The sequence below is a fragment of the Brachypodium distachyon genome, chromosome 5 (genome assembly GCF_000005505.3).
Source record: "Brachypodium distachyon strain Bd21 chromosome 5, Brachypodium_distachyon_v3.0, whole genome shotgun sequence".
NCBI classification, from domain to species: Eukaryota; Viridiplantae; Streptophyta; class Magnoliopsida; order Poales; family Poaceae; genus Brachypodium; species Brachypodium distachyon.
Genome location: NC_016135.3, coordinates 23,303,004 through 23,320,763, shown reverse-complemented (window position 1 = coordinate 23,320,763; position 17,760 = coordinate 23,303,004). Strand labels below are relative to the sequence as shown.

The following is a 17,760-nucleotide window of genomic DNA, read 5'->3' as shown; positions in this document are numbered from 1 at the left end:
ACGTCTCCTCCGGTTTCTGCACGACCGTGTGCAGTTCCACCATGGTTCCCGGGTGCTTGTAACCGCCATGGAACGCGTTCACGAACTGCTCGCGCAGGTCAGCCCAGGAGGCTATGGACCCGGCGGGCAGGTTGAGCAAAAAGTCCTCATTGATCCTTTAAGGACCATTGGGAACCAATTGACCCTGACCTTGTCGTCGGTGCCAATGGCGTGCATGCCCAACGTGTAGGTAAGGAGAAAATCCTTGGGATTCACGGTCCCGTCGTACGTTCCGAGCGTCGGCGGTCGGAACTTGCAGGGCCACATCAACCGGCGCAGCTCGCGAGTAAACGCGGCGCAGCCGTCCTCGGCGCCCATGGGAGCATCTTGCTACTCCTCTGGGTGCTGGCGTTCTGCCTCACACCGGCGCCGGCGCTCCAAGCACGTGCGGAGGTCTTCCTGCTGGCGGGCGTTGAGGACGCCTCGCGCGTCACCCCGTGTAACGGTCGGTGACGAATCCGAAGACCACACGGGATCCTCGCCTCCTTGCCCTCCTGGCGGGGGAGGGTATTCTCCCTGCCCCGAGACGCAGGGCGCGCCTCCGTGTCCCGGGTTCTGCCCCCGGCCTGAACCAGCTGGGGCGCCCTCGCCTTGTGGCTGCTGGGCGGCGAGTGCAAGGAGCGCGTCTAGCTCCGCACTCCATGATTCAAGCGCCGGCGTGCCTTGCAGTGGCTCGTAGCACACCATGACACGCGCGGCTATGATGGCTTCCGCCGGGGTCTGGGCAGGAGGCTGCCGATTCTCTGACCGGCTGCCCTCCGCCCTTTCACCCGGTGCCCTCAGGTGAAGGGGGCGAGACTCCGTCGGCGTCGCACGCGACGCGCTGTGCTCATGGCACAGCTGCCGCTGCTCGTCTTCGGCCCGCGAGTGGACTCGCGGGCCGGCGTGTGCAACACTGTGGCTGCTCGCGTGGCTGGCTCCGGTGCTAGGAGCCGCAGGCCCCCTCGGCCGGTCGTCTGCCAACGGCTGAGGAGGTGGAGGTGGCAGCTGCGACTGTTGCTGCTGCTGGGGAGGGGACCCCTGGTCCCCTTTTACTTGTGACGCGCGCGCAGCGTCATGGGACCGGGTGCGCATGGCGAGAGTGTCGTGCAAGTCAACCCGGGGCTCGTCTGCCTTCTTGGGCAGCATGGCGAGCTAGTCGTTGAAGATGTCGTAGGCGAAGAAGCCGGTGTTGACGACGAGGACGCCGGCAGACACCCGAAGCTCTCTGCACGCCAGATGTCAGAGCACAGTCTCCGGCACCAAGGATGCTGAGCACCCCCTTTTTGGTTCGGTGGAGGGCGAGGTGATCGCTCCGGCGATCGCCGACGTGGCGATAGACACGAAGTGTAGACACAAGAGTTTTACCCAGGTTCGGGCCACCCGGAGGTGTAATACCCTACGTCCTGTTTTGAGTTGTATTTACAAGTTTGGGAGCGTACAGATCACCCGGGGAGTTTTCGGGTTGGCTACTTAGGTGAACGCTATGTTATGTTCTATTCACTCGGGTTTGAACTGAGATGAACCCTTTGACCGATGACATTGGTCCTCCTTTTATAGACAAGAGGATACCACAGGTGTCTATGCATGCAGCGTGACACCTTGCCTAAACGTGTGTCACAGCCACACGGAATACACTTTTGCTCATCCACGTTGGACGCCATGCAGCGCCCGGTCCACTGTACACGGTAGAAAAATGGTTCGTAGGGTAGTCGCTCTAGCCTTGCTAAGCAAGACTAGGCCTGCTGATAAGACTCCTGTCGGTGCATTAAATACACCGCGCCTGCCGTCTTGTCCTGTCTTCACTGTTCTGCTAGTCCCGCCTGCATGCCCGAGCGCGGGTTGCTGGGGTGCACCTTCCCCGCTAGCACACCGGCTAGTTGTCGGGAGGCGTTCCTTCGGCTTCCTGGGACCGGGGTTCCCGGGAGCATCTTGTACTGGACCCTTAGCTTTAGCTTCACTAGGGGTCGTCTCCTCAAGGCAGGCTTCCCGGGCTCGTCGCTTCCCGGGAGTCCTTCCTGATGAGGCTTCATCACTGGTGACCCACGCGTCCCGTATCAGTGGGACCCCGTGGGCCACTGGTACGACAACGATCCGGGTCCGAGCGACAACATCCTTGTAAGCAATCTTTTCAAACTCTTTTTCACTCCTTACCTTCATGAATAAAGATCTTACACACGTACGCCTTTTTCTTGTTACGCGCAGGCACCGGTGAAGTGGCGTATCCACGTAGACAAGCCTAGAAAGTCTGTAGGCGCCATTGGCCGCCTGATACCCAGACAATCACCGCCACTAGTGCACGGCATTCTCATGAACAACGCACAAGTGAGTGTGATGGTGGACTCCCGTCGTCGAGGAGCATCGGGATTATGATATCCCGCTACCTCCGGAGAAAGGCGTGGATATCCTAGACGGTTGTCCAAACTACCGAATTATGTGGCCTAGGAGCTTGGTATCTCTCTACAACCAGCGCCGGCCCTCTATGACTCCATCTCCCTCCGCCCACAAAGGTACTTCTCAATCGCCACTCAGCCTTTCCCCTAGGATACTTCCTCCTGTCGATGCCGGCGGAGATGAAGGGCGGGCAATGTAGATGCCCCACAGCTCAAAGATAGCCAGACCACAGGGTCGGCACAGGCTGGAAGCGTCCCTCCTACCTTCTCTCTCTTGGGTGCCGCTAAGTTCATGGGTGGCCGCAAGATCGATGACAAGTACAAGGCAGAGGAGCAAAAGGCATGGGACAATAAGATGAGGCATAAAAAGAGGGGGCGCGGCGGCAAGACCATCAAGGACTCCTCCAATGTCAATCAAGATGAGATGCACTATGTGCCTGACATAACTAGAGTCTAGGAAGACAATAGGCCTGACATTCTCATGAAGAACCTCCGTCAAGGCCAGAGATTCGTAGACGGATCCTATTTCGTGGCTAGGGAGTTTGACCGGGTGCTTATTTACTATCATGGAAGACCGATGGTCACTGAAGATTCCCTGCGTGCCGTGTCCAGAGAGATGCAAGAGCTTCATCAGTTCTACATGCAAGCATCAACTGGTTCTCAACAACATGCCCAACAAATCAATGTTCGAATCCCACGAGACTATGGCTTTTTTGACCAAGAAACTGGGAACATTCAGGAACGTCCTATCACCTTTGGAGTGGAGTTCAACGAACTGTTCCACCTCTTCAACCGCCAAAAGCTTGATATCAACCTCTTAAGGTTGTGGTCTGCCTACCAACTAAGGGAAATGCGGCGAATGAAGGTAAAAAAAGTAGCCATTCTAGACCCTGTGGTGTTCAACTACGGTGACATCGGTCTTGAGCCAGAAAAGGATCCCTCAAGAACCCTGCTATCTAAATACTTGGTGGCATGTCTGGAGAAATACGCGAACCACGACTTTATCCTCTTCTTCCTTAATTTGGAGTAAGTTGAATTTTATATATGGAACCATTTGTTTTTTCTAATTCAGTCTTTCTTATACACCCTTAGATACTAAAATTTGTTTCTTTTGAAAACAGAGACCATTGGGTGACACTACTCATTTGTTTGCCTTGGTCCGTGGTGTACTACTTCGATTCACTACTTCCGAAGAAGGGTGTTCGAGGTCGGTACTGGAAACCCATCAAATCACTCATTAACACTGTCTGGAAAGTGGTGACAAAGGGAAAACTAGCTGGTAAAGGCTATAAAGACGAGTCTCACCACAACCACAGGTTCCCTTGCCAGCAACAGCTGGTCGGCAGTGTGTACTGTGGCTACTACTGCTGTCACATCCTTATGGAGAATGCCAGCATGTTCAAGCCTGAGTGGAAGGGGTCAATCGCGGTTGTGGAAGAGTACTGGCGGCCCCGAATGACAATGGCACACCGACGTAAATGGGTCGTGTATAACATTCAAAGGGAGTTCGCCCATGTCATCAACAATGAGGTCATCAAGCCTAGCGGGGACTTCTACGAACGCGGAACAAGTGGTGACTAGGGTTCACCCACAACAATAGTTTCAAACTTGAAATGAGATACATTTGTATTCTTTATATGTTTTTATGAAAATTTGACACTTTGTAATCAATGTCGTGAAGTGAGATATATTTGTATTCTTTATATGATTTAAATGATGTGGCTTTATATACATTTGTATGCTTTAAATGATGTGGCTGTGAATTTTCTGTGCTGTGTTGTGATGTGCTGTGCTGTGTATTCAAATATATATTTTTCTGTGTATTTTATGTGGTTTCAATTAAATTTTTAATTACTGAAAATGCATCAATGTCGGTCGCTCGCCCGACACTGATGTGGCAAAGCGACCGTTAATGATGATGGTACATCAGTAACGGTCGGGTCGATATGTATATCAGTAACGGTCGCACTGATGATGGGTATCATTACTAACACGAAGTTAGTAACGGCGGCCCCGACCGTTACTGATGCTGTTTTTCGACCGTTACTGATAATCCTTTCTGTAGTAGTGCAGAGATGTGATACATGTCCGAGCTAGGTCGACACTAGTACGGCTTTGCAAGGGATGAGGGACCTTTAGTGTCTTGTTTTGACATTTTGGGAGCAAATGTATAGGAAAAAGATCAAAAGGGATGTTTGCCTATTGTTTCCTTGTAAGTTCGAGGACAAAAGAACTTTTTTTTTAATTCTAACCCATTGATCCACACAAATGACTAGCTCAAATTTGTTTTTGGAAAATAAAAAGGACAAGCTCAATATCTGCGTGAGTCATCTACCATGAAGTTTTATTAAGAGCCGGTCCTTGTCACAAATGTGATGTGCCGAATGAACATTATTTGTGTACACACTTGTAAATCTAGTAGATTGATAAAATATATATACTTAAATTATTAATTCGACAGAGGTGGATTGGAAAGTGATATGATCAATGTTTTGTGTTGTTGAGAAAAGTATACTACATTATCATCTTATTATTTATGTTGATAATCAATCCGTCTGTTATCGTTTGAGTTCATATATGTGAACGTGCTCGTGGTATCGAAGGACAACATGTATACAGCGATGTGCTGCCTGGAGAAAAGAAATTGGTCCGGGCTGCTGGCTCTTGATGTCAGATTTTGTATTTAATAAAAAAAAAAGATGAGGTGTAAACTAACTGTAAATGCTTCATCATAAACTATGACACGATAAGATTCATCATATGTAGATGAAGATATGTTGGACTATCCGTACTTACAGTAATCAATGACGTCGGTGACATGAACGGCAAATCCAAACCAGCCGTTGCGCAGTTTATTAATACAGAATCACGTATGCAATTCCCATTTGCTTAGTACGATGCTAATTAAGCCTGAAAAAAAATCCTGCATATCCCACTGACACCAATTAATAAATTAAACACTAGTTAGATGTTGCTTGGAATCGGTCAAATCAGCTGAGCTCCCAGCTGCTAACTTCACTTAATTATGGAGTATCATTCATTATACGGATCAACAGCAAGTGGTTCTTAAACAATCACGAGTAGCTTTCTGTAGGAAGCTTCTTAATTTGATTTGGATCTGTTGACACCCGGGACATGTGGGATCGCATGCGCGCGCAGCATTGTAGCCTAATTGTCTCGTTCATCTGACGCCCGGCCGGTAGCAACGAAGCGGAGCAATATGAAACAGGACTGGCTATGCGGTTCTTGGAGCGCAGAAGATCCGGATAGAGCCCGCATTTGCAGTCGTTTCCGTCGCAAATTAAGACATGCTTGCAATAAAGCTAATTCGATATTATCTGTTGAGGTAATTGCACCACTAACCAAACAACCTGAGAGGTGTGAATATTTTAGTCCAACAAGTTGCAAAGTGAGTAAAACCAGTCCTACAAGTTGAGATTAGGATTGATTATAGGTCCAAACGAATCAGGTGTTGACACATGTCCCATTTAGTTAGCCCAACAATTTGTGTTATTTTTGCTAAAAACCTTCTGCGGTCATTTAAAATGTTGTATTCGGCCGCGAGCTCCTCATTGCCATCTCCGACCACCAAGCATGCCGCCTCCGACGACCACCACGCACGCTCCGACCTATGGGATGCGCTCTGTGCAAGCACGTCCTTGAGGTGCTGGAGAGGGCGAAGGACCTCGCCGCCAGCGCCAGGGAAAGCTCTACTGTTTTTCTCGGATCATGGGCTCCAACTCTGAGCCATTTCCTCTCTGCTCAATTCTCCAGGTACTCACGCGATAGAGCTCGAGCTCGATGGATTCGTTCTCTAGGGATGGAGTTTGATTGATTGATCGATTTTTGTTGAGGATTATCAGGAGGTGATTAATTGTACAAACTGTTCCGGTCCGAGTGGCTTTTTTGCGGAAAAAAATCCACGGGCTCCATGTTGCTGCCACGTGTCCATTCGGATTAAGTGGATTAAAATACTCCAAAATCTCAAATTTTAGGACGGGTCTTGCTACTCTGCAACTTGTTAAACTGAAATGCTCGCACCTCTCGAGTTGTTAGGTCAGTGGTGTAATTCCCTCTTTTATCTCTTCATGCATTCAGCCGGTATTGTTTATAATTGAAATTAGAGTGGCACCGATCAGTTTGCTCTCAATAGTCAGCACAGTCGTGTGTGTCTGAACTATGGCCATCTCTAGAACTATATTTTTGAGGACCGGTTAAACTAGCTATTATATTACATGGTCCATGCATGTATATATATGATATATATGATCGATCAGTGTCCTTTGGACCATAATCCGTGGATCTCTGTTTTTTTCTGTTTAACTGAAAGAAGAATCTCTGTGACAAGTTCATGTATTTAAGCAAATAGAGTACAATTTGAAGATGGCGATCATATAACAGGACTGGAATTTCAAAAGAAAAGAACAAGTAACTGAGATCCGATCGCACTCCAACTTTCAAATGTGAGGCTGCGTGCATTGATGCAGAGGCTATAGCTAGCTTTCACCCGCCCTTTATATCAAAGGAATCACACTCTGCCTCTCCATGTGTTATTTCTCATCAATTTTGATGTCTTCGTTACATCGCATCAACGTGGATATATATCTCCTTGTCAGGTAATACAATCTTGCATGCATCATCTAATCAGAAGCTTACAACTCTAGATTTACTATACTAAATAATTAATGCTCATAAGTGACACGGCGAATTTTTAAACATATCAAACGGAGAAATTTCACATGCTACGTCCTATGCTCTGTTATATGGTCAACCGCACCATTCGACCCGCGTCTTTCTCTTTTTACCTCTGCCCTGCGCGCGAAATCTGCTTAGGCATATGCATCTTGGTAAACTAATTATTAACGAGTTTGTGAGGATATGATTTGATCAGTTTGACTTAATTAGCCCGCACCGGAATCGAGTCAAGGCCAAGAGTCTTGTCCACTGCACATGCACACACACACATTCAAGCATGCAGTATTTTTTGAGTAGTGTGCACTAATGTTTCTTATCTACTGACAACTACACATCCTGTCAGTTTAGGGTTTTGTTTTCCCCTTCCTATAGCTAGTATCTCTCTAGGCCCCAAAAAAGATTCCAAATTGCAGTGGTATTATACTGCTAATGAATTGAATGGTGTCTTAACTAATCGCAATACTACCTTTTTGTACCATACTCAATCTGGATTGACTTCTTGACACTTGCTGTACAGAACTGTCCGAAAGGTGGTCAGTTGTCATCTTTAATTAATCTGATCTCACAGAGCACCAGAAAGAATTGTTTTGGAGTTAGTTACGGAGAACTGTCGCTGGATTGGAATTGGAAGCAGCCTGTCATTGCATTAGAAATACTGACCACCTGCTCGTTGTTTAAGCGATGCAGCTTAAACAAACTGGATGGAGTACAGTCTAGATGGAATTCATTTGTCCTGTGTGTATCATGCTGTGATTAATGTGATCCGTTTTGATTAATGCCTGGAGAATCTCAGCATCAAATAGTGGCCATTTTTTTAGTCAGGACCTCGGGATGTGATCAGCTGAAGATTCAAACAGCTATAGGTGATTAAGTACATGTTTGGCGCGCGATTAGTATGGTACTGGAGATGAATGATGTGGCACTTGAAAAAAAAACGCGCACACGCATGAGCTGCATGCTAATATTTTGAGTAGCAAGAGAGACACGAACACCGTGACAACATTCCACACCAAGCACGAAAATGGTTAAGCGATAAAAACGGACTGCATGTCAGAAATTAGAGAGAGAGAGAGGGTGTGTTCTAACGAACTACCTTTTACCACATTTTTGTAAATTTGCGAAAGTGTTTATCTCATTTAATTTTTTGGTCCATGTTTTAACCCCAAGTTGTTATCTGCCATATAGTCCCAATACATGGGTCCAGGCTGTCATAATCAAGGAAATACGGAGTAGGATGAGAGCCTAACTCACTTAGTTGGTTAGTGAATGTGCAATCCCATCACCTGATGGGTTCAAGTCATTATGGACACGAATTTAGATTCCTAATTATATCGTAGGTTTCCTTTACAAAAATTTTTAAGATTCAAGAAAACATGTTAAATTGGGTAAAATGTGGCACATATATGTGCAACAAACTAGAAGCGTAAAAATATGGCGCAAAATATTAAATGTGATAAACACTGCTAAAAAAATTACAAACAAAGATCAAAAAGTTGAAATTTACTATAAAGAAATACGCATGCAGTGCTTCTCAGTCTCTCTCATATAGCCTGCAACGAGATAGGGCCGCTCAGGGAACAATCAATTAATTGATCCCGCAGACAAGAATGATAGACACACGAAGTAGGAGGCTGAGATCCAAATAAATTTGGAATAGTTATATTAGTGTAGTGATAGCTAAATAATGACAAAGGATTCTTGCTTTTTCAACTGTTTCTTCTGGATGGGATGCTGCTCATGCATGCCACTCTTGTCTCTTTTATTTTTTTTAATCTCGTTCCGTTGTTAAGCTTCGTCATGTAACTTTATGGGCTCGCAAGCTCGGACTAATCCTTTAGACCTCTTTTTGTGAGATAAATTGTCGGCCGTGGTCCCTGCTTCGAACTGTGGCAAAGGTACGTGTAGGTGTAGCCTTTTTTTTTCGAACTGATCTGCAGCCGTAGCCCTAGTTAATTAGCTTGATTGTCCCTGATCCGAGGGCAGCTTTTGTTTTCCCACAAGTAATTATGCATGAAGTATGTATAATGTTTAGGAAAAAATAACTTCGAAAAATTGAAAATTGCCAGCAAAATTAGAAAAAAAACTGGTTAATGTAAATATACTTGGATTATGATAATCCACCATAATATGTGCAGTGTAAGCTTTAAACTCAGTTTGCGGTTGCAAAAGTGTTGCAAACTATGACAGACAAAGGTTGATCTTCAATCCAATGTTCCTGAAAAACAGGCCGCCCTTCGATCCATATATAGACATATGGTTATTGTCCAAGGTTTTGTCTTAATTGTCCAAAGAGTTGTCATAACCAATCTAATTAGCACACTCTTCGTGTAAAGACAAAAAAATCAGACATGCAAAAACCGTTTTGCCCGGCCGGCCCGGCCAAATGACGCAGCAATTCACTCCCCAATCCCATATTCTAGTACTCTCCCAGCAGCCGATGCCTTTCAAAGTTGGTTACAGAACTGAAAGGGAACGGCGATGATGCCACCAACCTCAGCTTCACATCCATCACCATCATATGATATCTTGGATTTTGTCCAGCTCACGCCATTAATTCCATGGCCCAACTCCCACGTTCCGCCCTGGGTTTCGAGCTTAAAATAATTCCCATCGCCATCACATCGAACTGATAATCTATCGATCAGTGCAGAGCATAGCTAGCTAGGTCGCAAGTTTCTTCTTCTTCTTCTCTCTCTAACCTCATCACAGCTCACTCGTTTCTACTGCCCGTCCTGCAGCTGGGATTCTGGCATGCACACATGCATGCTCACGTAGGCATGGCCCAAGAGGGGAATGAGAAGCATCCTGCCATGTGACATCAACCATTTTCTAGTGCAAATTAAGAGTGTGCAAAGGGGCAAAGGACCCCGGCCGGCCGGGACCCCTCTCCTGCCGGCCGGCCCGGTCTCAGGGCTGAAACTGAAAGTCTATCCATGAGCTCATTTGCTTACCGAAGATATAGATCGAGCTCATTTGTAGCTTGGGCTGACTAAGGAAAGTAGTGAGCCAGCTAGTACTCTCCATTAGGCGCAACTCATAGTCTGAAACCCTGATCGCAAGTGATGGGTAAAACAGAATTGCTTCACCAATCGATTTTGATAATGCCCAATTTAAGTGCCGCGTGCATGCACGTTTAATTGAAGTATACGCGTACATGGGGACGCGTGCGTGCGTGCAGCGAGTAGTATCGTGTGTGTGAGGATTTGGTTTCCGTCGTGGCAGCGCTTTCTGTGCCGGGCGGCAGCGGCAGGGGCGGCCTTGATGGTGCACACGCACGCGTGCACCTATCGAGAATTACGGGCGAGAGTGATTACTGATCGATCCCTGAGTTTGAGAAAGTGGGTGCCGCGCGTTCTGCTTCTGCCCCCACACACATTACGACAGCACAGTTCACAGGAGCTGGGTTTTGTTTTTCCTGTTCATTTTATTGCATCAATCTCTCGTTTGAGACGGGCTAAATGGACAGATACTGGGGTCTACAGTAATTAGTTTGTATGCACTGCCCGGCCGGTTTTCCTGTCCATGGTGCTAACATTTGAAGATACTGGGGCCGGGTAACTAATGTGTAATGTGTATCAACCTGAGTACTTTTTCCGTCCAACAAAAGATGTGTACATATTGTCGATGTTCCAACTCAACTAGAGTATACTCCTTTTTTCCGATCACAACATCTCAACTTCTCAGGTGTGCTCAACCACAACTACATTATCAAAATCAACCCCAATGTGATGAAGTCCCAATCCACAACGTTAAAATGCGAGAATACCAAAAATTAACTATCAAGTTTGCATGCGTGTTTGTATGTACATACTATCACATACAGTTTTTTTGGACTCTCGAAGTGAAGGTGGATTGATTTCTTTTATTTAGAGAGAAGTATATTTTCCATCCCTCAACTGTCATGAAACTTTTGTTATGGTCACCTCTGCTCTAAAACCAGGAAAACTCACTTCCCCAACTGTTCGATATCATATACTCCTCTTTTGAAATTTTAACATTGCTCTTGAACGAGTATTGATTAGCACGTGCAGTTTGATTAATTAAGTTAATGTCAGTTCCACAATACCATGGGGTTGCAATTAAACCCGTTGATTTGGTCGAGTTGATCACCTAGTTCCCAAAGCAGTCCGTGTTGCTTAGATGTCACTAGTGACTTTGGATCCCCACCAAGAGGCAGAAAAGCATGTGTCTTCATACTGACCATGCATATCATACTGGCAGTTGACGTCGTTTCAATTAATCCCCTCCCCTCACAACACCTCGAGAACACATGGAGGGATCATACTCTACGCTCCAAAACCGTACACAATAGCATTACAACATGTCATTTGTGTCAGTGTGTGGAACCTTTATCTGCGCCCGTCTTAATTTCCAAGGTATACTAACACAAGCAACACAAAGCACGCTGCTCCTTGTTAATTAGGGTCCGAGTTCGAGCTTTTGGGGAGGAGCGAAGAGGCATGTGAAGCTCGCACATGCATGGTTTGTAAGAATTAAACAAGCCAGGTTTAGGGATGAAGATAGGCGAGCCTTTGCTTCATTCAGAGGCAATTCCATGGAGGAATGAATGGACGGTTCCGTTCGCCCCGAATTTCAGGTCCTCGGACTCGGCTCCGTACGAGTTCCACTTCGGAAACTTCTCGGGCCTAGATTAGGCCCAAATCTCCGTTTCTCAGGGTAGGCTCAAATTGTTGAGTCAAAGGGCCCAATCTGTAAGCTGATTAACACGGGCCTCTTAACGGGCTGGGCTGTTCTCGCAGCAAAACGGGCCGCACGTTGCACGCGGGTCGCACCGCGACGGAGGACGCGTGTTGAAGGGGCCACTCTTCCAGTGGCGTCGCCTTCCAGCGGGTCACGTGAAAAGCAGCGGCGAGCGAACCGGCCACCGCCCAAAGGGAACTGCTTGGACTGGGAAGCGACTCGCGTCCAAGCCAAGCCTAGCCACCGCCGCTTTCCCCGTCTCCGCTCTCCCCACCACCGCGCGGCGAGGCCGAGGAAGCGAGCGGCGAGGAGCCTGCCCGGCATGCATCACGACCCCAACCCCTTCGACGAGGGCGGCGCCGAGGACAACCCCTTCTCCGTGAGCCAATCTCTCTTCTAAACCCCGCTCCCTCTATCCCTCGTTTCGAGGGATTTTGTTTTGCCTGCGGAGTAGTGGCTTGATAGATCTGGACTCCCCCGTGCTATTTCTGATGACTCATCGCTTGTCGCGCTGCAGAATGGAGGAGGCCGAGGCGGGAGGCAGCAGTACGGGTTCCGGCCGAGTGAGCCCGTGGGGTTCGGGGGCGGCAGGGGCGACGCTACCGTCGACGTGCCCCTCGACAACATGGGCGTAAGATGCTTCATGTGCTAGTAGTCCTGTGTTTTTGGTTCACCCCTCATTCGATTGTGTACGAATCTCATGGTTTTGGTACGCCAGACACAAGGCTCGAATGGCAAGGCGAGGGAGCTCTCGTCGTGGGAATCAGATCTGAAGAGGCGTGAGGCGGTGGGGTTTACTGTCCACTCCGAATTTATACTTTTGCATTGTATTTGATTAGGTAGTGTCTTATGGTGTTTGTTTTGTTCCTGCAGGACATCAAAAGGAGGGAGGAATCACTGAAGAATGGTGGGTCACTCTTTGATTGCTCGTGTTCGTGGTGGTGTTCTGAGTTGCTGGTTTTGCTAGAATTAGGGTGGTTATTTACAGTGTTTGCCATTTTTTTCTTATGTAGCTGGAGTGCCAATGGAGGACAAGAACTGGCCGCCATTCTTCCCGATCATCCACCATGACATCGCTAATGAGATACCGGCCAATGTGCAGAAGTTGCAATATCTGGCATTCGCAAGCTGGCTTGGTACGTACCAGTTAGCTGCCAGTAGCGCATTTGGTTGTATCAGACTATCAGTAGTTTAGTCGTAGTATTTTCGTTTGCTTTCCTATCTGAGCGGTGCAATTAGGCAACCATAGCACTCTAGGTTTTAAATATGCTACATCACAAAGATGGATAGCATTGATTGTTCATGATAGTTTCCATTTTGTGTTCTTTTAATTTCCAGGAATTGTGCTTTGCCTCTCGTGGAACTTTATTGCTGTCATAGTTTGCTGGATCAAGGAGGGAGGTGGGTTTCATGCGTATGTATAAATGCTAGTGCATTTTTGTAAATCGGCTTTTGCTAATCGGTCAAACCCTCTTGTGCTTGCAGATTCAAAGCTATTTTTCCTTGCAACAATCTATGCTTTGCTTGGAATTCCCCTTTCCTACTTGATGTGGTATAGACCCCTCTATCGTGCAATGAGGTATGCTATTACTGTTTTAGCGCTTATGCTTATCAGTGCATTAGCAACGCATGAGTGAATTTTACTAGTGTATTCGAACTTAACCAGTGCATTTTGCGTAGAGCGTATCTCTTTTGCGGTTTTGCCTAAAATGTCTATGCAGACCTACACTAGTTACTCTAGTTTTCATTCGATTTATCAGTGAGAAATGGGTGGGTATATTTATCCTAAGATGATATCGTACTCCAGTTAGAAGGATTGTAAAAGCGACTGTGCTTTCAGTTTAAGTGTTTAAGTCGAACTGAGCTGTTGATTGTGCCATATATTGGGCAAGCACAAACTTCTTGTAGTTGATAAGTTCTCTTGTTACCTTGTTTAAACAGGACTAACAGTGCATTCAGTTTTGGATGGTTTTTCCTGTGTTACCTGGTAAGATATAGCCAGAAAGCCTATTTAACTCATTCTTGGCATTTCAAATGTTACATGGTTCATTTTTTTCCCTGTTATTTGGTGCAGATCCACATTGGTTTTTGCATAATTGCTGCCATTGCTCCACCAATTGTATTTCAAGGAAAATCATTAACGTAAGTTATCACTACTATCATACAGTGACCATTATAATTTCTGTCAGAAAGTTCTGTTCATCGGTATTACCATCCCCAACACTCCAAAGGCAAGTTATCTTGAAGCCAGGAGGACCTAAACAATGGTTAAAAATTCTTATGTAAAGTAGTATTTTTGGAACTTTATTGCATAGTCGATATGATTGTAAAATTTTGAATTGCTCTCTTCAGTATGTTCTTATCATGTATGCAGTTGTAGTGTGACATACTGGCAGTTGAATATGTCAAGTATCTGAGATTCTGAGGCGAATCTGTTTATGATTCTACATAACTAGTATTTGCCAACTCATATTGAGTAGTGAAAACACAAGTATTGAGTGGATGTCTGTTGAACCTTTTTGAGCCTAAGACCCATACCTTCGTCTCTTCATGTGTACCCTCTTCTGAAATTGTGATACATTCACTTGATTATAATGCAAGCTTTCTCCTTCTCTTACCAGGGGTATATTGGCTGCAATCGACACTTTCTCTGAGCATGTCATAATTGGGGTGAGAACAATGTTCGGTGTTCCCTTGTTCCCTTTATGCCTCCTGCCACTGCCAACTAGGAAGCTGGGCCAATTTTGCCTTCAGTCTTCTGAACATGTCAAGCACTCTGAGTTTGAGGTAACTTCAACTTCAGAGTGTACCTATAGGGCATTAAATATGGATATTTGTTCTTGCAGATCTTTTACTTTGTGGGGTTTGCACTATTTTGCTTGGAGACACTGCTGAGCATTGGGGTTCTTCAGGTCAGTAATAAAGTTCCTGGTCTCGTCAGTTAACATCCTCGGACCTTCCCTGAGTTGCCTTTTCGCTTGTCCTTGTGTATATTTTTGGTATGCTCGCACAACAATTAAAGGCACTAAATGCTCAAGGGAAGTTGTCGGTGTTCCATATATTGCGCCTTTTCTGGGTTATGTGTATTTATTCACAGGAACTGAATGAGAATTATTTTTCTCATATATTGTGTAACTATTTTTTTTACATTGATATCTACCTCTTTAGGTTCAGATCGGGTTAACTTTACCGATACATAAGTATTTTGTTTAGTTGTATCCCTGCATGGTTGAGAAACAATGTTGTCATAAACTTGGCATGAACAAAATATTACATCTGTGCAATCTTACTGTAGCATGTACGAAACATATGATGGTATTATTACCTATTCTTTGTTTGTCGTCATTTTGAAACACTGTCACACTGATGCATTTATTGCAGAATTAATTAAGTTGTGAACATTGTTGCGTTCTTTGCTTTTATCTTTGCTACCATGATATCCATTCTGACGCATTCTCAAGATTACAGTGCTCACCTATTGCTATTTTTTGTTCTTTGGTTTACACAGAAAGTATACATGTACTTCCGAGGGCACAAGTGAAGCTGGTCATGATGGAAATTTCCAGAAGTCAACCGGCAGCGTCTGCAGCGATCCTGTGCATACATATCAGTACACCTTGAGTCTGTCTTTTGTTCTGGCAAGTATTATAAAAAGTTGCTTCTGAGCAATTATTGAGTATGGAAGACAGCACCGCTACTATAGGGTGGTTTCTGAGATGGTGGTTTGATTCTTTATAGCTGTGCTTCATGTGTTATCGGGTAGTTTAGTTGCAAGTTTGGCATGTCCGTGAACATTACAGTAGTCAGAACTAGTCTTAAAACTAAAGATGAGCCACTGGCAAGGAATCATATTTGTGCTTTTGACAATTAGCTTGTGGTGAACTATATATATCCTTGTGCTATCGTGCTTAAATTTTGTTGAACTCACCAGTCTTGCAAATTTCTCTGGTGCCATTATTTGCCCATCTTGTTGCTGTAGTACTATTCGTGAGCTGCTGCCGTGCCGACCTGAAATGTTTGCTGTTGAGAAGTGGTTGCTTTTAGGTGCAGGGCATCCCGCTGAGATTTTGCTTTCACTTGGAGTTGATTGGTGAGTTAAGGAATGTGAAACAGACAGTCCATGATATTCCATTGTAAAATAAAGGAAGATGAGTGCCGGGACACATCCGGCATGTCTCCTGCTAGAAATAGATGCTGGGGGCTAACCGTGGGAGAACACCACCCCCGTTCTCAGAGCAAAGGAAATGTCGTCCTCGGTAATGTTCAGCAGAGGGTCGAAGCTCAAAAGTACAACGATGTGTGCGTTCTGCGTTCACGATTTCAGGTAGCGCTGGAGCACCCCGCAGATTAGGCAAAAGGCGCACTGCGGTCCCGCAAACCCGCTCAAGTCATTGACCCTATCTTCCATTTTTCTTGAAGTGGAAATTAACAGCCATGTCGAACACGATGTACCTCGAGGAACAATAAATTCATGAATGCTTACACGCATCTTCTACGCACATCAAATTCTTTTCTTATATTTTCTCCCGTGGTAGAAGCAACCCAGGCATACTGATACATCACAGGACACCGTTGATAGTTTCGGGCGATGCTAGTTGGCAGAGAAACATTTGTGTGGAGCTCCACAGTCGATTTCTATCAAGTGGTTTTCCTCGTGGCCTTCCTCCTTTCCCTTTTGTGATTCTTCTAAACAAGAAAAGCCTAAAATTCCCTAATCAGAATTCTAGAGGCGAACTTTCAGTTTTCTAAGAAAGGTAGAGTTGATAATTTTTATAGATGATAAGAGAAGGTCTTCCAATTTTTTTATGAAGGGTGAAGTTTCAAAATTTCAGAGACACTTTTTTTGACGAACTTTCACATTTTTGGGGACAAACTTTCAATTCATTTTTGTCAAATTTCCATATTTTTGGGATGGACTTCCATTTTTTCTTAACAAACTTCCAAATTTCAAGGATAGAACTTCCATTTTTTAGACAAATTCAAAAAAATTCAGGACATACTTTTTTTTTACGAACTTTCAAATTCTATGATGGATTGAGTTAGGTTGCATCGGGCTGGGCTGCTTTGCGTTTAAAATTTCAAAATCCTAGGATGAACTTAGTTGGACTACGACGCTGGGCTTACCTAAAAAAGGGAGGCATCGGTTGGGTTGATTTACATGGACTAGGAAGTGTCGCGTGAGACGGAGTGGTCGCCCGTTTGACCGTGTAAAATGTTGGGCGCCACCAATTTATTTCAGATATTTCCTCATCTTGCTTCATACACCATGTTACCTGGAATGAAACTACTAATTGTATTTTAATTTGTATTCATTTCATGTTTCGGATTTAGATTGATTTAGTTTTGACAAAAAAATTCCTTTTATTGGTTCTTTCAAAAATCATATATAAATTTACGATTTTGCTATATCAAAATTGTCTGATTTTTACTTAGAAATAATAAGTCGATTGGTCAGCCCTTGGGTTTGGTTTGTGCTTGAAGATTCAAAACGAATGATGGACGGATTGAGTTTGGATGTATTGCAAATGTTAATACAATGGCTCTAATAAGTCGACTGAGATTTAAGCATTTTGTTTAAAAGTCAGGCGCCTGAGAAATATACACATATTTTTCTATTTTCTTTTTGCTTGTTCTTTCAATATTCATTGGAGTTCTTACAAAACCAAATTACTATTGATGAATGTAACATGGAGTTTCTATGAAAACCAAATTGTTCATTTTCTTTACTATTTCAAAACTCATATATAAAATAAAACTTATTCTTTCTTCGTCTAGTAAAAGATATTTTATGAACTAAGTTGATTCTCATTTTTCAATTAAGAAGAGCGAACAAAGCCTTGGGAAAATACAAATAAGAGAAAAAGAAGCATATCCGGCATTGCAAACTGTCAACTCGGCTGTACAAAAAAACCAATCCTCACTCTTTCGTCAAGCAAGCGATGCCTGGACGCAA

At 44.9% G+C, this 17,760-nt stretch overlaps 1 protein-coding gene across 1 annotated transcript; it reads left to right on the top strand.

The window, feature by feature from the left end:
• The first annotated feature begins 11,982 nt into the window (after window positions 1-11,982).
• Window positions 11,983-15,734, top strand: LOC100828155 (secretory carrier-associated membrane protein 6). The gene is made up of 12 exons (XM_003580382.4): window positions 11,983-12,186; window positions 12,325-12,438; window positions 12,526-12,594; window positions 12,681-12,714; window positions 12,821-12,943; window positions 13,146-13,208; window positions 13,293-13,386; window positions 13,749-13,794; window positions 13,882-13,949; window positions 14,429-14,477; window positions 14,654-14,719; window positions 15,316-15,734. Exons 1-12 carry the CDS (start codon window positions 12,130-12,132, stop codon window positions 15,346-15,348), a joined length of 816 nt encoding a protein of 271 aa, XP_003580430.1. The 5' UTR covers window positions 11,983-12,129; the 3' UTR covers window positions 15,349-15,734.
• The last annotated feature ends 2,026 nt before the right edge of the window (window positions 15,735-17,760 follow it).